General features: G+C 48.7%; 1 protein-coding gene across 2 annotated transcripts in view; it reads right to left on the bottom strand.

Annotated features, from left to right (window-relative positions):
* Nucleotides 1–24,371, bottom strand: part of CCBE1 (collagen and calcium binding EGF domains 1) — a 440,914-nt gene that overhangs the window by 77,573 nt on the left and 338,970 nt on the right. For both annotated transcript variants that reach the window (XM_073680708.1, XM_073680717.1), the window contains 2 exons: nt 23,501–23,553; nt 196–330 (listed from right to left, as the gene is read on the bottom strand). In XM_073680708.1, the coding sequence (XP_073536809.1) occupies nt 196–330; nt 23,501–23,553 (188 nt within the window). The remainder of the gene's footprint in view (nt 1–195; nt 331–23,500; nt 23,554–24,371) is intronic.

Raw genomic sequence — 24,371 nt, 5'->3', positions numbered from 1 at the left:
AGCATTTAAACACCCAGGCCTGGGTGTCAATTAGCAGGAGGGAGGTAGCCTCTGGGTCCTAGAGTGAGACAGATTCAAGAAGATGTCTGTAATGCCAAACGAAGAGATCTTCTGAAACCAACTGCAGGGTGACTGTCTGTCACATCTGACACACCCGTGACAACTATGTGCCGCACATTTATGGGGTATACATACCTAGGCAATATGGCTTCTCTCTGTTCCTATGTCTCTCCCGGTCGTACTGGTAGCCAGAATAACACGTACACAGGACCCGACCAAAGTTGTCTGTGCACTGCTGCTCACACGGGGCTTCGGAGCAAACGTCATAATCTGTAAGGAGATCGAAACATGTTAAAAACAGAAGTAAGCAGGACCAGACATATATACTGTGCTGCCGAAAAAGGGGTTTACCCAAATTCACTACAAAATGCCACTTTTACTGACTACTGCATGCTCAGAATTATTCACCCTTTGAAGACATCTAGAGCTTCTCTGGCTGTTAAAACCTGCTGCAAAAATGCTGCACAGTCCTGGCCAAATGACTGGCACAAATTTTCGTTATCACTAATTTTTTTTGCTCCTATGTTTTTAGATCTTTTTACACTTTTATTGACAGATACATCCAGTTTATACAAAGACTCAATATTTACAGTATTGACCCTTTTTTTCCAGACTTTGCCCTGGCAGCTGGATATCAACTTATGAGTTTGACAACCTATTCTTGTCTGTACAGGTAGATATCAGCTTCTGGCAGCGTTCCTGAGGTATCTTAGTGCATTTCTAATGGGTGATTGATATCAAATCCACTAATATTCTTAGATTTGTGTGCCGAACCTGCCTTCTTCAATTCTAACTAAAGATTTTCTTTGGGGTTCAACCACTACAGAATCTTCTGGGAAGTCTTCTTAATTCAAGCCTTGGTGGACTTTGAGATTTGCTTTGGAATATAGTCTTGTTGAATCAGTGATGTGAAACTTCAAATGCTGTTTTATTGAGGCATATGGCAGAAGATAATCCTTTGCCATGTGCATCAACAACAGAGTGGCTTTTCCAGTTTTACACCATTGATCTATCAGCAGCAGGCATCACACACAGCTCAGCCATGTTTGTGTTAACTCTGCAGTCCTCCTTTGTGTAGATGGAGCTTAGTGGAGTTTAGGAATGTTGATCTCTACTGGACACCAGCTAACAGATCAATGATTTTAAAGCGGACATGCAGCTAAGTTGATGTAGGTGGTGGAAGATAACAATGGTCTGACAGACCACCATCTACATCAACTTAGTGGCATGTGTGCTTTAACATCATTGATCCGTTAGCTGGTGTCCAGCAGAGATCAACAGTACTGTACAATAACAGAGCTGTATATCTTCAGCACCTTTCATCAGTTAATTGGTCGGGGTTCTGGGATTCCAACCTCCATGATTTCATGTTGATGACCAATTTTAACAGCTTGTGCAGATAACTGTATTTTTGGTCGAAGTGCAATCCAACAAAACATCGGATTGCACTTGGACCAATGTTAGTCTATAGGGCCGTGCATATGTCCGATTTTTTTCTCAGACAGAGTATCCTGAGGAAAAAAGTTGCATCCGGTATTCAAATTGTACCTGACCATGCAAGTCAGTGAGTCCATGGGAAACATTGGACTGCACTCTGATGACATCTGAGTGCAGTCCAATTTTCATGGAATGAAAGAATGGAGAAGATGGAGAATTTTTTTCCATCTTCTCCTCATCCAGGAATATCAGATCACACTTTGATCACACTTTGATAGGCCTGATTATCTCAGGTGATAGAATATATACTGGTGTGACCCTACCGTAAGGAAAGGTCATTAGTATGAAAATCCTGGAAAACTCCTTTAAAGAGTAACCACCATTTTCATTCATATTTTACAAATCAATAATACACATGAAAATAAGAAACTTTGTAATATATCTTATCAGGGAAATCTGCTTCTTTCTCCTCCTGGACTGATCATTCACTCTCAATTTATAAGTAATTTATCTGTATTCAGTGAAAACATTACTGAGATACGTGATGACAGTTGGTGCTTTTAAAATTCTATGGAGAGTGGAGGGAAGGAACTAGAGGCAGACACACATTCTGCTGCAAATTCCCATGAGACTAGTTACAGTTTTCCATAGAACTTTATAAGCACCAACTGTCATCTCCTATCTCAATAATAGGAAAATCAGTATTCACTGAAGACAGAATTTACCTGTGTACTGAGGATCTTAAGAATGAAAATCAGTCCTGGAGGAGAAAAAACATTTTTTTAATAAGATATACTGCAAAGTTTTTTTTTTCACATGTACTATTGATTTGTGGAAAATAAATAAATAAAATGATGGTTACACTTTAAATGTTACCATACTGTCCGCCTGCAGTCACCACTAGAGGGAGCTCAATGCATACAGATACATAGTCCAATGAAAACTAAATATGTTTACAGGGAGCTCCCCCTAGTGGTCACTGCAGAAAATGAAAAATTTTATATTCACCTTCTATGACTTTGTAAAGGATTTAAAATGTTGTATTAGTAAAAAAGGAGCTTTAACTACAATAAAGATATATTAAGAAATTAATCTGACAATTTTGCACTTATTTAAATAACAATAATAAATTCTTGCTGGCCTTCTTCTGTGAATTTGATATTTGCTCTGCTCAGCCTCTTCCCATATGTTTTCTCTCGCAGGGTTAAGCATTGTTTTAGTTGGCTTTTTTTTTTCTCTTAAACCACCTACTGGGACCCGGGATGTTAAAATCAGCTTTTCATGTGAACTGGATGAAATTTTCCTCGTTGGAAAAATATTTTTAAGTCTTAAATAAAGAAATCTTAGAAAACCAAACGATAAGTTTTCAATTTATTTTCCCAAAGACTGTGAAAGTCAGCAACCTGCTCCAGGGGTGCAACACATGGCGACCGCAAGATCCGGGCAGGGAGGGCGCACGGTGAAGGGGTTGTCATCGCGGCCAGTAAGTCAGAGAGGAAAGGCTTGATTTTTAGCAATAGGCTCAGATGCCAAGAGAAGCGGTTCTCGCACTTATGTTTCATATGATCTACTGCTCGACACTTCTGGGAGTTTAATGTAAGCTGGCAATGGATTTTAATATGTTAGTTATGACTCAGCTGGGGACGAGATGCCAAAGACCCTGTAATCCGCGGTGCAGGACACGGGGAACATTTTAACACCTCCATCTCACTGCTAAGCCCCGGGCGACCAGGGAGACCACTTAGAACATGAAGCCTTCAGCCAGAGACCATGGAACAAAACCATCGGCTGCCAGATGGACATTAAGCGATCTATAGGGGTTCATCACAGGACGGGTTTTTTGCCAGAAGTGTCCTAGATCGGAACAAACGGATAACCTGGACTAAAACGTTACGACTTAATTGCAATATTTTCCTTCCCCCTTGAAATTAGAAATAATATGAGATTTCGTAAACAGCGCCACTCTTCTGCATAGGCTGTGTGTGGTATTGAAGCTCTGCTCTATTTAAAGGGGTTTATCGGTGTTTCCCCGAAATTGACCAAAGAATGTTAGAAAATAATAATTGCTCCAATGCTGACATTCTTTTGGCCCCTAGCGGTTCTACTGGGTCCACAGCGCCGAGGTTTCAATATCTGCATGTATGGAGAGGGGTCAGGAGCTGCGTTATACAGTCAACACCAGAGAGCAACTGTGTTAAACCCCTTAGATGCCACAGTCATTTGTGACAGCAGCATGTAAGTGGTTGGAAGGTGGCCCTGTTGACACACATCAGTCCATCTTTAACATGGTTGTGGGGTGTTGATGGCATTGTCATGGCAGTTGGAAGGTCTAAAGAATGTACACCTATGTATGTATATATTTATTTATTTATTTATTTTACTCACTTATATGGTGCCATTAATTCCACAGTGCTTTAGAGACATTATCATCACTGTCCCCATCAGGGCTCACAATCTACATTGCCCATCAGTATGTCTTTGGAGTGTGGGAGGAAACTGGAGAACCTGGGGGAACCCCACACAAACACGGGGAGAACATACAAACTCCTTGCAGATGTTGTCCTTAGTGGGATTTGAACCCAGGACCCCAGCGCTGCAAGGCTGCAGTGCTATCCACTGAGCCACCATGCTGCCCCTGTATGGCTGGCATTCATTCAATTTTACATTGCACTATAATATTACAGTAACACAGCGTATTGTACAAGCAATCGTAGATTCGAGACATTTAAGGAGGCCAATAAAAAGTGTAAAAAAAAAAAGTTTAAAATATATATATATATATATATATGTATATATACAGTATATATATATATATATATATACACGTTCATAGCATCCACGTTCCCCAGAATGTGATAACTCGAGCAATAAAAAATGAAAAAAAATATATAGACTTCATAGCACCCAATTTTCCGAGAACATAAATTATAAGTTCTCTAGAGAGACCAATAAAAAGTGTGAAAACAAAAATGTACGTAAAAAAAAAGTAAAACTTCACAGCACCCACTTTTCCGAGAACATAAATTAAACAAAGTTAAATTTCCTAGAGAGACCAATAAAAAGTGTGAAAAATAAAATCATTTTAAAAAAGTACAAAAATATAAAACTTCACAGCACCCGCTTTTCCCAGAATGTGAATAAAGTCTAAAAAAAATAAAATAAAAATAAATGAACATAGTTAGTTTGTGGTCCTTACTAATGACATTTTATATTTATCCTGTACAGTGAACTTCAAAATGTAAACTAAAAAAAAAAAAATCTATGACAAAAAAAAAAATGAAAAGTAACAAATTAGAAAGTGGCATAGACCCCAAAACAGTAATGGTACAGAAGGCGAGAAGGAAAAATCAAAAGCAAAGAGGGACCCCTGGGATTCTGTTTTCCAAGGGCCCGCATATACTTTGTGATGGCCCTTGTGTCCTTCAGTAATGTCATTTTTGTCCTTTATTCAAGTGACCCCTGCAGCTAATCATTGACCTCAGAGGTGACATTTCATTGTACAACATGTGACTGTTGAGACTGGTGATTGGCTGCAGCGGTCATGTGAATTACAAAAAGGATGCAGATTTTGTAACACCACCAGAGCGGCGCCCCTTGAGGACTGGGAGATATAACAGGTGAATAAAGGTTATTACTTTATTTTATAACATTCCCTACTTTTTATAGAACCTGGAAAGGTAAAATCAAGGGGGAAAAAAGTGGGGATCGCTATCTAATCAGCCGAAGACTTTGCCTCATTCTTCAAGCAGAAGATTGACACCATCAGACAAAGTTTTTGCCTAAAGCCCCACAGCCCCTCCCCACACCTACTCAATCCTCCTCCTCCAAAACCACATTCTCCACCATTTCTGAAGATCAACGTTCCTCCTTACTCTCCAAATCACACCTCACCACCTATAAACTTGACCCAATCCCGTCCCACCTCATCCCAAACCTTACCACCATCTTCATCCCAGCCCTAGACCACCTCTTCAACCTATCACTAACAACTGGTGTCTTCCCCTCATGCTTCAAACATGCCTCAATCACACCCATCCTCAAAAAGCCCTCCCTTGACCCATCCTCTGTGTCTAGCTATCGCCCCATATCACTTCTCCCCTATGCCTCAAAACTACTGGAACAACACGTCCATTCTGAACTGTCCTCCCACCTCTCCTCCTGCTCCCTCTTTGACCGCCTACAATCTGGTTTCCGACCGCACCATTCTACTGAAACGGCCCTGACTAAAGTCACCAACGACCTACTAACCGCCAAATCTAAGCGACATTACTCTGTCCTCCTCCTCCTAGACCTGTCATCTGCCTTTGACACAGTGGACCATGCCCTCTTACTACAGACTCTCTCATCTATCGGTATCACAGATTTGGCCCTATCCTGGATCTCCTCATACCTAACAGACCGGACATTCAGTGTCTCCCACTCACGCACCACCTCCTCATCTCGCCCCCTATCTGTCGGTGTCCCCCAAGGTTCAGTTCTAGGACCCCTGATCTTCTCCATCTACACCTTCGGCCTGGGACAGCTCATAGAGTCTCATGGCTTTCATTATCACCTCTATGCTGATGACACACAGTTCTACCTCTCTGGACCCGATATCTCCTCCTTACTAACCAAAATCCCACAATGTCTGTCTGCTATTTCATCCTTCTTCTCTGCCAGATTTCTAAAACTTAACATGGACAAAACAGAATTCATCATCTTTCTGCCATCTCATTCAACCCCCCCCCAACTGACCTATCTATCAACGTCAATGGCTGCCCACTCTCCCCAGTCCCTCAAGCTCGCTGCCTTGGGGTAACCCTGGACTCGGAACTCTCCTTCAAACCACATATCCAAGCCCTTTCCACTTCCTGCCGACTCCAACTCAAAAATATCTCCCGGATCCGCACATTCCTAAACCATGAATCTGCAAAAACACTAGTGCACACCCTCATCATCTCCCGCCTTGACTACTCCAACCTCCTGTCCGTGGCCTCCCCTCTAACACTCTCGCACCCCTCCAATCTATCCTAAACTCTGCTGCTCGACTAATCAACCTGTCCCCCTGCTATTCCTCGGCCTCTCTCCTCTGTCAATCTCTTCACTGGCTCCCCATTGCTCAGAGACTCCAATTCAAAACCCTAACCATGACATACAAAGCCATTCACAACCTGTCTCCTCCATATATCTCCGACCTAGTCTCCCGTTACTTACCTGCATGCAACCTCCGATCCTCACAAGATCTCCTTCTCTACTCCCCTCTTATCTCCTCCTCCCACAATCGTATACAAGATTTCTCCCGTGCATCCCCCCTACTCTGGAACTCTCTACCCCAATGTATCAGACCTTGTAGATTGTGAGCCCTCGCAGGCAGGGTCCTTGCTCCTCCTGTACCAGTCGCTGTCACATTGTGTTCAAGATTATTGTAATTGTTCGTGCGTGCGTGAGTTAAAAATTAATTTTCTCATCTGAAAAGGTTGTGCAAATTAGGCACAACACTAGATTCCACTTGTGAATACAGAGGATCCCTTCACTGGCATGCTGCCCATCCGGTGGACCGTGGGGGGTAGTTTTTATCCATGTGGACGTAGTGTTAGATGAAGATCCAGAAGGTGCTTCCATTTGTAGGAAGGAATACCAATTTTGGTTGATTTCTAGTAGATTATTAAAAAAAATGTTTTATTTATTTTGCTATTATTACAAACAAGTGTTATGATCTGCAACATGTACTAAGGAAAGATAAGGAAAAACTGTCCCTATGTGGCACCCCAGGGGTCTGGTTACCACAGTAATAGAAATATTATGTCTGAGAGCAAGTGGGAGGTTTCTCTGGTCAGGAGCCCTTAATCATGCAACACTTCCTGCCCAGACCTGGGAGGGGAGGAATCTGCCCTTATAAACAGGGTCTGGGGCGGGATTAGTCAGTTGAGTCAGAGCCTGGAGACAGTTCCAGACACAGGGTGAGTTACATCAGGAGCTCTGTAGGAGCAGTAGCTGAAGACCAGGGGCTGGAGCTGAGCAGAGCTCGCCCTGGCAGAAGAATCTGATAACCGGACACCGGAGTCCGAGGCTGTGGGGACTGATATCCACCCAGCAGCAGAAACCATCCGGCAGGGAATTCCAGGTCCTCTGGCCACAGAAGCCCGGAGGCTCAGTCACAAGGAAGGGACCAGCACCGCCATCCAGGAGCGGAGGCTAACAGAAGGCCCCAAGTCACCAGCCATACGGGTGAGCACCACACGGTATACTCAGGGACGTGGGCTACTTCTACCCGCTTACAGCAAGGTAGCCAGAAAGAGTGCAGATAGACGGGGAGGCCTACAACTCCACCTGGCCAGGGGAACTCCTGTTTGCTCGCAGACTGACCAGGCCCCTTATGCTAGCCAGTACTCCCGGGAGGGTCTGCCTTAATATCACCAGTAAAGACCCTGAACTGCACTGCAAAGACTCTGAGTCGTTCCTGCTCATCGCCGCACCAGCACTACTAGAGCTGGGACGCCCGCGCACCATCACTCCCATCATCCACATTCCCTGCCCTGAGGCCATACTCCTCCCGTAGGGAGTTATCCCATCTTTTTGCTGCGCACACCACACCAGCCTCAGCGGACTGCCTCGCAGCGGCGGTACACCCTGACCGCAATCCACGGGTGGCGTAGTCGGACAATCAACCTAAAACCCCTAAAAGACTGCCATCGGTCTGACCACCCTGAGCCACGGGACCGGGTCGCCGCCACGGAGACTACAACCCCCAGAGACCCGGCTCTGGGTAACCCACACACGTCCACACTAGGCCCAGGGGGCGCGTCAGCTTTGGCGTAGTCGGCAGGATTTCGTGCCCACAACCACCGGGTACTGCACGCCTTCAAAAGACTGTCCTACCTGCCGTGGTGAAGGTTCCCGCCATCCGGAGCCGTTTCCCGCCATCTTCAAAAGTTTCCCGCCATCTTCAAAAGTTTCCCGCCATCCGCAGTCACTTTCCCACCATCGGACGCCATCTTCGGGACGCCGCGCGGGAAGAAGAGGGGCGTGGACGTCGAAAAGCGCGCGAGACCCGAAGTTCCGCCCCACGCATGGACGCTGCGCAAGGTCCTGGAAGGGAGAGAGAGCGACGCTGACGTCACCAGAGCGCGACGCAAGGTCCTCCACCCTGACGATCGTCTGTGGAGCCGCGGCCTACGGAGAAGAAGCAACAGAAGGTAGGCCACACTTATCTAGGAGGGAGGAAGATGACGGATACGGAGGGACCCTCTACCACCAGCGCGGCCGCTGCCACAGTAATGCCATTTACAATGCCCTATATCCCCGGAGCGGCCTGGCTGCCCCAGTACTCAGGGGAGTCGCATATGACGCGCCCCCTGGGCCTGTGTTGTGCAGGGGATACCCGGAGCCAGATCGCTGGTTGTAGGATGCTGGGGGTTGTAGTCTCCGTGTGGCGGTCACCCGGTCCGTGCCCAGGGTGGTCAAACCAGTGGCAGTCTATTTGTATTGTAATAAGTGTCCGACTACGCCACCCGTGGATTGCGGTCAGTGGGGACCGCCGCTGCGCTGCAGACCGCTGAGGCTGATGTTGTTTGCGCAGCTGAGTATGGGATGACTCCCCACGGGAGAAGTATTGCCTCAGGGTAGCTAATGTGGATGATGGTGGTGATGGTGTGAGCTTCCCAGTACTTATGGTGCTGGTGCGGCGAGGTATCACAGAGACGTGCAGTTGCAGTTTTCAAAGCTTTACTCACGGTTGTTATTCTGGTCACTTGTGCACATGAGGGACCGCCTGAGCCGTGCTGCGTTCACCAGGCAAGGGACTCGGTCAACTCCCAGGCAATTCCAGAGTGTGGTTCAGAGCTCCCCTCTCTTCCTTTCTACTGGCCGTCCCCACCAGGGACCCACCTTTGTCCAGCTTCTTCGGGCCTTCTGTTGGCGAAACCTCTCTCCGGTTTCCCTGACCCTATACGGTATGCCTTTCTGGTGGATGTAGTGAGGGGTCGCACCAAGATGTGGTCACAACCTCCGGTTTTGGCTGAGGATTAGTCGCCTCCACCAATTCGGGTTCCGGTACCCTGCTCTGCCAACCCTTCACCCTGTATCTCCTGGGCATATGGGGATCCTTCTGCCTTCGTGTCTCTGGGCCTTTCTCTGTGTTCCTTGCTTCCTTTCTCCTCTGTTCCAGTTCCTTTCCTAATTTTCCTTTCTCTTCCTTCTTCTCTCTCTCTCTCTCAGGCTCCAGCCTCCTGACAAGGCCTGCCTGCAGAGCAGAGCCCATGCAGGGGCTCTGCTTCCCGTCTTCTCCTCAGACTGTCTCCACTGAACTGGCTTGAAATGAACCGAACTGAACCCTGTTCTAAGATGGTGCCCACCTTATATACCTCCTTCTGACACCCGAGCCCAGGTGACTAGCAACCAATGGGCTCCTACCTATGCCCAGAGACCCACCCCTATCTGCCCCTACAGCACTGGGTGTTCCACCCCCTCCCCACTCCAGCCAGGAACAGATGCTGTCGTGCCTGCACTTCTGTCTAGTGGGAGCACCGTTGAGCTGTTCCTCGGAAATGGGGTGTGTGTGGTGCATGCAGCTTACTGAGCCCTAGTCCACACTCCATCCTTACCCGGGAGTGGAATATCACACCTCTGGACTGAGGTGCAATACCCCTGTAGCAGCCGAGCCCTCGGGGTGCTACATTCCCCCCTGGTAAATCACAGCACGTCCTCGGGCTGGAAAAGAGCAAAGACAATTTAAACATACAAGTTTTTAGAATGCATTCGTATATAAGACAATAACTTTTCACTCATCCCTTTATGGGAGGTATTCTTCTCTTTTTAACGTTACTGGTACTCCTTTTCATAAAACATCTTGCTAATGCCACTGGAACTCTTTTAGCATATAAAACATCACATAAAACATTTGCATTATTATTCTAGCAGCATATAGAACTTTTCAATATAAAACTTTTTCAAGTAGAACATTCTTGAGCTCTGGCCGCTGTGCAACTTGCGACCAGGTAAAGGTGCAACAGTCCATTTAATCCGCCTTGAGGTAGACGTTGCGTTTTTTGTATAAAACCAGTAGGGGGCGCTTTAAGAAGCGCAACTATTTACAGGATGGCCGCTCTCAGTCCTCGGCCAGTGGGGATAAGGGAGTGGCTGCTCACAGTCCTCAGCCTGGTAATTTAGGAAGGGGCACACAAGTAACAGTTCTTGTACCCTGACGGGTAACTATATACAGTTCCATTTTACCGTTTACTGGTAACGGTGTCCTTCTCGCTCTTCCGGGTAATCTTCTGGTCCGTCCGGATCCTCAGTGTATTCCGCGTCTGGGCGGTACTGCAGTTCCTCCTCCGTTAGACGGTGGACATGGAGGGCGCACAGTCCCTTTGCGCCCTTGTGCCGGGTGTAGGTGATCACGTCACCGGGGTACAGGTCACGTCCGTGATGTCCCTCTGGCAGGTGGCTTTCAACGTCCCTTCTAGTGACGAAGACGTCGGTGTCAGCCTCCGGGTCTCTGATGAAGCCCCAGCCATGCTCTAGCTGGAACTTGACTACGGTCCCGGTGGCTCTGGGTCCGCGGATGGCGTGGGTGTCTTGTCGGGCCCTCCTCTTTTGCTCCGCGCTCCTGGCCTGGAGTCGCTGCTCCCTGATGCGTCTTTGCTGTCGCTCTCTTTCATAGGTGGCTAGCTGCTGACGGCAGCACTCCAGGCGCTGGGCTTCTTCCGCCCGGGTCTCCTGGGTGAAGCCCATGAGGTTCTCGCCAGTGGGGTCCCATGCAAACTGGGCATCCTCCGGCAGGGGTGGAGCGATGTTGGCGGGCTCCGGGGCCGGGATCAAAGGCTCACTCAGGGGTCGCTCTTTCCGGAGACGGGGGTTGGCGAACTCCGGCGGCCATTCAAAGGGTAGCCCGTCTGGGCTGGTATATTGGGCATGCAGGTCCGCGCCCAAGGGTGGCACTGTGGGCTTCGGACTGGTGGCAGCGCCCGGGGGCACTCGGCCTTGCGACCAGGCCGGTGGTCGCTTGTTGGTCGTGCCCGTGGGTGGCACCGCCAAGGTAGGGGGCGCTGGTGAGGCAGCGGCGCCCGGGTGTGCTAGGCCTTGCGTCCTGGCCCGTGACGTCTCACGCTGTACGGCGCCAGGGTTCAGAGGGCACAGCGCGGGGCGGGGCGTGACGACTGTGCTTGCTTCCTGAGGCCTAGCTGGTGGCGGTGGAGGCATGGTGTCAGGTACGGTCCCCGGGGCTTCGGGTCCCGCAACGGAGGGTGAGGGCAGGCTGGTGTTCCCCGGGCTTGGGGTGGTGGCGTCCCCATTACCTGCCTCGGTCTCCGTGGCCTCCTCCGCGGCATCATCTGCAGCTGCCGGTCCCTCTTCTCCGCGCCCAGTGGTAAGCGCGCTGCCCGGTTCCGGCGGGGTCTTCTGCTGGTCACCTCCGTGCTGCCGGGCCATCTCCTCTCTCCACCCGGCAAACACATCCCGCTGCGCCCGGACCATTCTTCTATTCAGATCTTCCAGCGCTGCACGCGCACGATTCGGGTCTCTAGGCAGTTGGGCCAGCAGTTCTGTCAGGCTGCAGGGTGGCTCTGCTTGCAGCAGGCTGCGGGCCAGGGTGCTGGTGGAGTTTTCTGCTCCCTCCATCTCCGGGTGCAGCAGGTCCAGACTGATCCAGGCCGCACCCAGCCCCTCAGTTTTCTTTCCTATCAGCCCCCATGGGGGTTGGTCTTGGGGGCATCTGCTGACAATCACCTTCAGGGGCAGCCCCCCCACGTTGATGGACATCTCCATTGCTGCATTCATGGCTGGTGGGGGCGGGCTCCTTCTTTGGCGCCACTCTGGGACCTGGCCCACGATGGGAGGTGGCTTCCTGCTGTCCTTTGGTGCGCACATAATGGCGTCCGCTCTGCCAGGGCGGGAAAAACGGATGAAGATGGCGGGAAACGGTCCAAAATGGCGTCTGATGGCGGGAATCGGCTCCGGATGGCGGGAAACGACTCCGGACAGCGGGAAACTTCTGGAAATGGCGGGAGACTTCTTTTTAAGGTACATGTGCAGTTTTCTTCAGGCACGCAATACCCGCTTGTGGCGGGTTGGTAATGATCCTGCCGACTACGCCAAAGTTGACGCGCCCCCTGGGCCTGTGTTGTGCAGGGGATACCCGGAGCCGGATCGCTGGTTGTAGGATGCTGGGGGTTGTAGTCTCCGTGTGGCGGTGACCCGGTCCGTGCCCAGGGTGGTCAAACCAGTGGCAGTCTATTTGTATTGTAATAAGTGTCCGACTACGCCACCCGTGGATTGCGGTCAGTGGGGACCGCCGCTGCGCTGCAGACCGCTGAGGCTGATGTTGTTTGCGCAGCTGAGTATGGGATGACTCCCCACGGGAGAAGTATTGCCTCAGGGCAGCTAATGTGGATGATGGTGGTGATGGTGTGAGCGTCCCAGTACTTATGGTGCTGGTGCGGCGAGGAATCACAGAGACGTGCAGTTGCAGTTTTCAAAGCTTTACTCACGGTTGTTATTCTGGTCACTTGTGCACATGAGGGACCGCCTGAGCCGTGCTGCGTTCACCAGGCAAGGGACTCGGTCAACTCCCAGGCAATTCCAGAGTGTGGTTCAGAGCTCCCCTCTCTTCCTTTCTACTGGCCGTCCCCACCAGGGACCCACCTTTGTCCAGCTTCCTCGGGCCTTCTGTTGGCGAAACCTCTCTCCGGTTTCCCTGACCCTATACGGTATGCCTTTCTGGTGGATGTAGTTAGGGGTCGCACCAAGATGTGGTCACAACCTCCGGTTTTGGCTGAGGATTAGTCGCCTCCACCAATTCGGGTTCCGGTACCCTGCTCTGCCAACCCTTCACCCTGTATCTCCTGGGCATATGGGGTTCCTTCTGCCTTCGTGTCTCTGGACCTTTCTCTGTGTTCCTTGCTTCCTTTCTCCTCTGTTCCAGTTCCTTTCCTACTTTTCTTTCTCTTCCTTCTTCTCTCTCTCTCTCTCAGGCTCCAGCCTCCTGACAAGGCCTGCCTGCAGAGCAGAGCCCATGCAGGGGCTCTGCTTCCCGTCTTCTCCTCAGACTGTCTCCACTGAACTGGCTTGAAATGAACCGAACTGAACCCTGTTCTAAGATGGTGCCCACCTTATATACCTCCTTCTGACACCCGAGCCCAGGTGACTAGCAACCAATGGGCTCCTACCTATGCCCAGAGACCCACCCCTATCTGCTCCTACACCACTGGGTATTCCACCCCCTCCCCACTCCAGCCAGGAACAGATGCTGTCGTGCCTGCACTTCTGTCTAGTGGGAGCACCGTTGAGCTGTTCCTCGGAAATGGGGTGTGTGTGGTGCATGCAGCTTACTGAGCCCTAGTCCACACTCCATCCTTACCCGGGAGTGGAATATCACACCTCTGGACTGAGGTGCAATACCCCTGTAGCAGCCGAGCCCTCGGGGTGCTACACATACCCTAAGCGACTTTAAAGAGAGACTGTACAGCCTGTTTAAGGTATACCCCCTGACAGAAGGACAAAAAGTGAGCATACTGGAAGGCCAGCTAACCGGGGCAGCCCAACGTGAAGTAAAGTCCTGGTCAGTCCGGGACAAGGAGACTGTAAAAGAAATCTTAACCTGTCTGAGGGACACTTTTGATACCCGTACCTCAGCAGAGATCAAAATGAAATTCTATGGGTGCAAGCCGCGGGCCCAAGACTGTATAAGAGACTATGCTTTGAATTTGCAAGAGGCCCTGGGAGCCATTAAACAGGCAGACCCTGACAGTGTGCGGAATGCAGATGAACTGTTAACTGAGCAATTCATTGAGGGTCTGCTGTCCAACGTCCACCAAACCCAGTTACGTGCAATGGCCTTGCAGAACCCTGGTTTAGACTTTGCAAAGTTCAAAGACAGGGCCATCCGGGTGCTCCGAGAACCGGCACCGGGTAGCACTGTAACCCACCGGCGTCCTGCTATTACCTATCACCAGGAGGCGGCGCCCTTGTCTACAGAGTCTGTAGGAGCTGGTGTGCAGGCTTTGGATAACAACCCGATTACAGACCTGCACCATCAAGTCCAAGAGTTAACCAAAAGCGTAGCCGTGCTAACGAGAACTGTGCAGTCTTTACAGGTTTCCCCTCCAGGGAAGATCCAGCTGGCATCCGGACCGGAGGACGTCCCGTGGCGCCGACAGAGGAGGATCCCAACGTCCAGAGGAAGACCCAGCGACAGATACAACGAGGACGGACAACCCATCTGCCGCCGCTGCAATCAACCCGGACACATGGCAAGGTACTGTCATTTAAACGGGCACAACCTGGGGTAGAGGGCCAACCCCCAGGCATAAGATCATCAGGCCCATCGAACTGGCGTGATAAATACGTAGGGGGACGTCCGGTCTTGCCTGTGGTACTGGATGGCATTCCTATGAGTGCCCTACTGGACACTGGGTCACAAGTGACTACCATCCCGTACGTGCTCTTTAAGCGGTACTGGAATGACTCGGACATAACTCGCTACCCAGATGACGACCTGAGTATCATCGCCAGCAATGGTCAGCCCGTGCCGCAGGTGGGATTCAAGGAGGTGACCATTAAGGTCGGTAAAGTCGAACTGGCGGCACAAGGACTGATTATTGTGGACATAGACCGTCATGAGAGCCACCCTAGAATAACCTTGGGAACTAACGTGATTGAAAATTGTCTTGCAGAGGTGATTCTCATTTTACAGCAGGTTGCCAAGAACGCCAGTTCCAGCCAGCAGCGTGTTCTCCAAAAAGAGATCCGGGCACTGATGAAGTGGCAACAAGTGGAATTATCTGGTGGTGAGATAGGTAGCGTGAGAATGTGTGACCCGTTCCCTATTGCCATGCCCCCGAGAAGTGAGATGATGATCTGGTGCCGGGCAGCTATTGGTCTAAGAGGTAGAGACTACCAAGCAATGGTAGAACCCGTCTACTCAGACAGTAGGCGCACCATTTTGACAGCATGGGGGGTGGTCGATGTACACCATGGGAGGGTGCCCGTCCGCATCATAAATATCGGGGAGAGAGAAGTATACCTGCCCCGGTATGCCACGCTAGCCAAATTGTTCACCATAAACCAAAATTCTGTAAGGGCCGTGGAACCCTTGCCTCCATCTCAACCAGAGGAAGGTAACGGCTCTAAGAAACAAATGGAGGACTGGTGTCAGCAACTGCATTTGAGTACTGACTCCACTCCCTCACACCAAAAACAGGGAGTCTACCGGGTGGTTCAGGAGTACGAAAGAGTCTTTAGTAAACACCCGCTAGACTTCGGGCGAGTAAAGGGGGTAGAACATCACATCCCCACAGGAGACCATCCACCCATAAAGGAAAGATACCGACCTGTACCCCCTGCGCACTATCAGCATGCAAAGGCGATGTTGCTGGACATGAAGGAGGCTGGGGTAATCAGGGACAGCTGTAGCCCCTGGGCAGCTCCACTAGTTCTAGTGAAAAAGAAGGACAACACAATGAGAATGTGTGTAGACTACAGAAAGGTCAACCGAATCACACACAAAGATGCGTACCCATTACCTAGAATAGAAGAATCTTTAGCTGCATTAAAATCTGCTAACTTCTTCTCCACTTTGGATCTTACTAGCGGGTACTGGCAGGTTCCTGTAGTAGAGGCGGACAAGGAGAAGACTGCGTTCACCACCCCAATGGGTCTCAGCGAATTCAATTGTATGCCGTTCGGGCTCTGCAACGCACCAGGAACCTTCCAGCTGTTGATGGAATGCTGTCTGGGACACCGGAACTTCGAGACGGTCCTGTTATACCTGGACGATGTCATCGTTTATTCCAAAACCTACGAGGACCATCTGAAACACCTGGCAGAAGGGTTTGACGCCCTGGCAAGCTACGGCCTAAAGGTGAAACCCTCCAAGTGTCACCTCCTGAAACCAAAGGTGCAGTACCTGGGACACGTGGTGAGTGCTGACGGAGTGGCTCCCGACCCCGATAAGATCACCGTGATTAAGGACTGGCCAAGACCCTCCAGCATAAAGGAAGTGCGGCAGTTCCTCGGGTTGGTAGGCTACTACCGAAGATTCATTCCCGGTTTCACCAAAATGGCAGCCCCTATGCAGGACCTCCTGATAGGCCAATCCAGGAAGGCCAAAAACCAGAAGCCGCCCTTCAGATGGGAAAAGCTGGAAGAGGAGTCCTTCTGCCAGCTGAAGATGGCCCTCACGGGGGATGAAATCCTGGCGTACCCTGACTACAGCCAGCCCTTTATCCTCCACACGGACGCAAGCAACATTGGGCTAGGAGCCGTACTGTCCAAAATCCAGCAGGGGAAAGAACGGGTAATCGCTTACGCCAGCCGAAAACTACGGCCCACAGAAAGAAACCCTGAGAATTATAGCTCATTCAAGCTAGAGTTCCTGGCAGTGGTGTGGGCAGTGACCGAACGTTTCAAGCATTACCTTGCCTCTTCCAAGTTCACCGTGTACACGGATAACAACCCGTTGACACACCTGGACACTGCAAGACTTGGTGCCCTGGAGCAGAGATGGATGGCCCGCCTGTCCAACTACGAATTCACCATCAAATACCGGGCGGGACGCTCAAATGCCAACACGGATGCCCTGTCCAGAATGCCAAACTTACCGGACATAGGGGAAGATCCAGAAGAACTGGAAGAAGTTGAACTCCCTGCGTTCCACCGTCATGGAATAACCCTGTATTCCCACCGTGTAAAGGACAGGCGCTCTGCCATGTTCAATCCCTTACCCCACTACAGCTGGGCGGAGACACAAGACAGTGATCCCGCAGTCCGTCTGGTGAAGGAAATGCTGACACAGGCTGATGCCCGTCTTGACCCAGACGCTCCGGAGGAGACCAAGCAACTGTGGAAGGAGAAAAGCAGGCTGTTTCTTTACAAGGAGAAGCTGTGCCGGAGAATGGTCAACTCTAGAACACATGAGCTGACCTGGCAGGTAGTGGTCCCAAGACAAGACGCGGCTATGGTTCTGGAGGCGTACCACGACGGAGCAGGACACTTCGGATGGAAAAAGCTGGAGTTCTTGTTGCGTGAACGGTTCTACTGGGTAAGCATGAGAGGAGCCATCGAGAGGTGGTGCAGAGACTGTGGCCTGTGCAACCTAAGAAGAAAGGACCGTGCCAGCCAGAAGAGTCCCCTGCAGCCCATCATCACCAGGCAGCCACTGGAACTGGTAGCCCTGGACCATGTGAAACTGGCTCCAAGCAAATCTGGGTATGTCTACGCCCTCATCATCGTAGATCACTACTCCCGGTTCCTAGTGGTGGTCCCTGTCAAGGACTTAACGGCCCAAACAGCAGCCAGGGCCTTCCAGCTGCACTTCTGCCATCCACACGGGTATCCGGAGCAAGTGCTGACGGACCAAGGACCAGCCTTCGAAGCGGAGGTCTTCCAAGAGTTCTGCAATCTGTATGGCTGCTGGAAGATAAGAACAATGCCCTATCACCCTCAGACTAACGGACTATGTTAGAAAATGAACTAGGTGGTGATGGACTTGCTGAAAATGTTGCCCCTGGAGGAACGCAGTCTGTGGCCTGAAAAACTGCCTGATTTGGTGGACTTGTACAATCACATCCCCGTAGGCTCCACCAACTGTACCCCGGCTTACCTAGTGAGAGCAAGACCTGGTAAGCTGCCTATTGACCTGGATATGGGAGTCCTGACACCTGAGGACACCTCGCCAGAGGCAGACTGGGATACAGAACAGCAGCAGCAGTATCGGAAAGTACAGGAGAGCATCGAGCGAAGTCTGTCTCAAGCAAGAGAAAGGCAAGAGAAGGCTTATAACCAGTATGCTCCTGCTGTTCCCCTGGTACACGGAGAGCAGGTCTTGAAGAGAAAGAGGCGGCTCCACAAGTTGGACGACCAGTGGGAGAAGGACCCGTACACCATACTGCCTTCATGTCATGAGAACCCAAAAGTATGTATCATCAGTAAAGACGGAGGAGAGACCACAGCCATTGTCTCCAGAGACCACCTGAAGAAGTGTCCCGAGCAGCTGCAAAGCCCTGAAGAAGATCAAGAAAACCCTCAACCCGCAGAGGAAAGGGAACAAATGATCAGTACCGTACTCGTAGACTTTCCCCGGTCCTGAACTCAGATCAACAACGCAGTCGTGGTACCCGTCCTCACCTTTCTCCAGCCAGCCCCTCAAGAGCCTACAGAAGAACAGGTAGTGTCAGAAGAGCAGCCGGCCCAGGAGGCAGAAGAATCCATACCAGCAGCCCAGGAGAATCAACCCTCTGCTAGTAGTGAGCCTGCTGTGCCCCTAGTAAGCCAAAGAGTACGCAGAAAGCTGCCAGACCTACCCGCAACACCTCCTACACCCTGTAGTGCAGAGCCAGATAGTGGGTTACGTAGGTCCACCAGGAGCACTAGAGGACAGATGCCCGCTCGCTGGAGAGTCTAATGCCAAGTATATATTTACCTGTACATACGTAAATGCTGAAAAAGGTTTATGTTTTTGTTGCCTGTTCATTGATTATGTTTCTCTAGTTGCCCTGCAGGTTTATTTGGACTGACTGGTTATGGACGCTGAGTAACCGGAACTACATTGTAGATAGTTGCACCTTGGTGCCTCTTGCGAAGATGGCCGCGGAAGAGAAAAACCTGTCTGGGGTCAACGCTTGGGGTTTGCTTTGGACAGGTCCCCTACTCTGTGCCAAGACTTCACCTTGTTGGGTGATATGGACACCCGGTTAGGGACATGCCGTGACCTCTAAAGACTAAAGCTTCTTGTACATATGTTGTAGTATTATTGTTTATACCCTGTATTTGTGTTTTCTTAAAAATGTGTTTAGTCCCGGAGTACTAAAATTTACTAGGGGGGAATGTGGCACCCCAGGGGTCTGGTTACCACAGTAACAGAAATATTATGTCTGAGAGCAAGTGGGAGGTTTCTCTGGTCAGGAGCCCTTAATCATGCAACACTTCCTGCCCAGACCTGGGAGGGGAGGAATCTGCCCTTATAAACTGGGTCTGGGGCGGGATTAGTCAGTTGAGACAGAGCCTGGAGACAGTTCCAGACACAGGGAGAGTTACAGCAGGAGCTCTGTAGGAGCAGTAGCTGAAGACCAGGGGCTGGAGCTGAGCAGAGCTCGCCCTGGCAGAAGAATCTGATAACCGGACACCGGAGTCCGAGGCTGTGGGGACTGATATCCACCCAGCAGCAGAAACCAGATGGCAGGGGATTCCAGGTCCTCTGGCCATAGAAGCCCGGAGGCTCAGTCACAAGGAAGGGACCAGCACCGCCATCCAGGAGCAGAGGCTAACGAAGGCCCCAAGTCACCAGCCATACGGGTGAGCACCACACGGTATACTCAGGGACGTGGGCTACTTCTACCCGCTTACAGCAAGGTAGCCAGAAAGAGTGCAGATAGACGGGGAGGCCTACAACTCCACCTTGCCAGGGGAACTCCTGTTTGCTCGCAGACTGATCAGGCCCCTTATGCTAGCCAGTACTCCCGGGAGGGTCTGCCTTAATATCACCAGTAAAGACCCTGAACTGCACTGCAAAGACCCTGAGTCGTTCCTGCTCATCGCCGCACCAGCACTACTAGTGCTGGGACGCCCACGCACCATCTGTCCCATCATCCACATTCCCTGCCCTGACGCCATACTCCTCCCGTGGGGAGTTATCCCATCTTTTGCTGCGCACACCACACCAGCCTCAGCGGACTGCCTCGCAGCGGCGGTACACCCTGACCGCAATCCACGGGTGGCGTAGTCGGACAATCAACCTAAAACCGCTAAAAGACTGCCATCGGCCTGACTACCCTGAGCCACGGGACCGGGTCGCCGCCACAGAGACTACAACCCCCAGAGACCCGGCTCCGGGTAACCCACACACGTCCACACTAGGCCCAGGGGGCGCGTCACCTACAGTAAGACTAAGCTGAATCCCTACGATGTAGCGGGCTGCCTGTTTCTAGTGAACAGACCCGCCTTAGTCCTCGGCTAGTCTGAATGAAGACCTATAGCATAAGGGGAGGGGTTCCTAAAATTACTAAGGAGTGTGGCAAAAAAGGGACACCTCCTAAACAGAGAAGTTGTTGCAGAACACAAAAAGACAAAACAGACAAAAAAGTACTAGAGGTCCCAGAGGACCAAACGAACTGACAGAGAAAGGCACAGAAGCACCTGGCTAGAGAAACAGTCCAGCACAGCCAAAAGGGCGGAGCTGGAATATAAAGGCAGATGGTCACGTGACCGCAAAACACGAGATGGAAAAAACAAACAGGAGGGTTCTAACAACAATCACTTGTCGTATTCACATACAAATTGTGTAATATTTTTAAAATATTTTTTTTTATTCAAAGTGTTTCACCTATATACGCCTTCATCAAGTGTCTAATACAATATGCCCCCATATGAACTACTTATACACTTTTTTATTATCTTTGGGTGCGGTTTTTCCAAACTAGGGATCCAATCACAGTTAACCTCTTTTTTTTTTTAAAGGTATCAAGTGGTGTTTGTTCAAATATTATGTCTAAAAACTAGGGAGTTTGAATATAGGCCAACATTATTGAATAACTTATTCATGAACAATTGTGGGTGTGCAAAGGACTCAAATCTCCTCATGAACGACTTTGCAAAACTTGGGGCGAACCGAGTGCCCATCGCTGTCCCAAACTGCTGGAGGTAAAGTTTATCTTGAAATGAGAACAGGTTGTGTTCCAAAATAAATTTTAGACCATTCAGAAGAAATGTATTTTGCTCAGAAAATATATTTGGGAAGAAATCTATAGCCTCCAAGTCCAAACTGTGTTCTATATTGGAATAGAGGGCCGAGACTCTCTGGTAACAAGTGCATGTGACCACTTAGTCTGAACAGGTCATCAAGCGGGTTGGTTGCGATGGGAGCTTGCACTTGTTGATGGATGGGCATCACCCACACAAAATCAGCATGGAGTTAAAGGGGTATTCCCATCTCCAAGATCCTATCCCAATATGTAGTAGGTGTAATAATAATAATAATATTAGTAAATACCTCCAATTAGAAATGTAGTATAGTTCTTCTGATTCACTATGTCGCTTGCCCCATGTGCAGGGCATTGCAGGACCTTAGGTTTCCATGGTTATGACTATTAGCAACTGGCTATCTGTCACTATATTAGTGGTTGTAACCATGAATACCTAAGGCCCTGCACATAAGGAAATAGACATAGTGAATCAGAAAAACTATACAACATTTCTAATTGAAGCATTAATTACCAATGTCCGCAATTAATGGGATGGCACTTCACACCAATAGTACAACAAAAAACCTCAGAAATGGTATATCCGACTGAGATAAGAAGCGATCCATCAAATTAAAACCATATTTTATTAGAAACCATTAAAACAAGAACAATAAGAAAGCAAAATTCCATATAGGGGACCCTGAACCAAAAGTTTAGTAAAATATGTGAAAGGAATAATCCAGAAATACGGATCCAAGGAGTCTCATCCCTGCCTTCCACATATACCTTTCAGTCATAAGGGGCTAATTGAATATAGTATATGTCAACTTAACCTTTAAGAGGTTGTAAATAGGCTATGCTTAGGGTAAAGGCATATCCTAAAAAAGTAGTACTTAATTATATACGATGCATGAAATAATGCACCATATATGCCCATCAAAGGCATAAAAAGTATATGTATGGAATGGTTGATAGAGCATATCATAAATTTAAAAGCTGGAATACACTATAATGAACTCTGTGGTACACCAATAAATAAATAAATAACTCCATTGTATTAGAAAGGTGAAATACCTGTAATAATGTTCCTTAGGAGAAATGAGCAGTCAGCGTTCCCTCACCCCGACGCACGTTTCGCCGCCAGCTTCTTCTATTATTATTATTATTATTATTATTACACCTACTACATATTGGGATAGGATATTGGAGATGGGAATACTCCTTTAAGTCAACGATATTTATGCTCAGTGACACCGCCTGCCTCATGATGAATTATAATATTCATCATGATAGATGGCGGTCACCAGATCGTTTGACTACTCAGAATTTGTTGTAGATGCGATCTGATGTTTGCATGGAGTAGGTTCCGTTTGATTATAAAATCAGAGGATCTTATATACTATACATTTTTTTCACGAATGTGCAATTTGGGTATATACCTTTGGTCCTTTGCGAACCCACAATTTTTCATGAATAAGTTAGCCAATAGTGTTGGCCTATATTCAGACTCCATAGCTTTTAGACATAACATTTGAACAAACACTTACCACGTGATACCTTTAAAAGAAAAGAAGTTAACTGTGATTGGATCCCTAGTTTGATAAACCGCCCCCATAGGTTATGGACGAGGGTATAAATAGTTCATATGGGGCATATTGTATTAGACACCTGACGAAGGTCTATATAGCTGAAACGCGTTGTGTAATATTTTTACAAAAAAGTTTTTAATTCAATTTTTATTCAATTTGCATGTGAATACGACAATTGCACTTTGAGTGCTTGTGTGTAATCATAGCAAAATAAAAATATAATAATTTAAAAAAAAACACACATTTTAATAATCTACTGAAAATCAACACGTCTTTGCTGTTAGCCCTCTGACAACCAAAATTGGGATTCCTTCCTTATTTTTGGGGGGGAAATTACACTGGATATCAGCTTGGCTATGCTGCGATGCTGGGAAGGGGATATGTTACTGTATATTAGTAATTATGCCATTCAGGAACCTAGAAAAGTTGGGTGATAACTAAAAACAACTGAAGTACAACGCATGCTAGAAAGTGACATAACGTTTGTTATATTAGCTGATTGCAGCAGGAGGGATTGGATTTGGGGACTTTATGATATTGCCCAAAAAAAAAGTTTATTTTTTTTTGGATATTGCAGAAAATTCCTTGGATCTCTACGTTGGTTAATAATATAGAGGGTCCAGGAGGAGATGATCCCCTGCAATGTCTCCTTACATACCGCCATATACTGCATTATAAATCCACTCAGCACAATGCTCTGTCCTCTATGATGCCCCAATGCAAAGGAAGCGGCACTAACTGTAACGTGCAAATGTCACTTACCCTCCGGGATGCATTGTCCCAGGACGAACTTAAATCCTCTGCAGCATTTCTTCCTGCAAAACACCAAAAATCAATAATGAGAAAAACTGATTAGGAACTGGCGGAGACAGACAGAAGAGGCCCCTGTGCAAAAACAATATATGGGCCCTTTGCAGTCCAATAGCTCCTCATAATGCACAATTCCTCTGCTTTGGAGGTGGATGTGGCCCTCTGACCTCTCGGGCCCCTGTGCGGCTACACAGGTTGCACCAATGATATATCCGCCCCTGGGTTGGAGTTTTTGCGATGTAATCAGAGAACAGCATGATGTAGGGACAGGGACCCTGATTCCAGCGATGTGTCACTTACTGGGCTGCATGTTGTGGTTTTGATACAATCCCTGTTTTCTCTGCTGCAGATTCCCCAGTTCTCTGAATGCTGAGCTCTGTATAACCCACTTAGTATTTTAGGTTAAAAATCACTTTCTGCAAATGGTTAACATTAAAAATATTGCACCGTTTGACTTGTACAGGGTCTTTGTTTCCCTGCACATCTTGAGTTAACTGAGAATCCATCAATAAACTGGTTGGGACGGAGATATTGTGATGCTTTTATCTGTCTTTTTCTGTGCTCTTTCGATGTGGTCTGTTGTCCTAAATCAGTACAGAGGAATTCAGAAAAAATGACATACAAGTGACAAACTCTGTCAGTAGAAGCTCACTAATGGAACCTCAGTTAGCTCATACTGCAGCCAGCAATTTCCAATGAAAAAAAAGACTGTAAAAGCCAAATGGTGTAAAATTTTTGATGAAGCCCAATTGCAAAAATATTTTTTGGACTAAAATACATGTGTAGCACCCTGAGGACTCGGCTGCTACAGGGGTATTACACC

This window comes from Phyllobates terribilis, unplaced genomic scaffold (genome assembly GCF_046119375.1).
Source record: "Phyllobates terribilis strain yellow unplaced genomic scaffold, ASM4611937v1 Scaffold_1__5_contigs__length_1240528914, whole genome shotgun sequence".
NCBI classification, from domain to species: domain Eukaryota; kingdom Metazoa; phylum Chordata; class Amphibia; order Anura; family Dendrobatidae; genus Phyllobates; species Phyllobates terribilis.
This window is presented reverse-complemented; position numbering and strand designations above follow the sequence as displayed.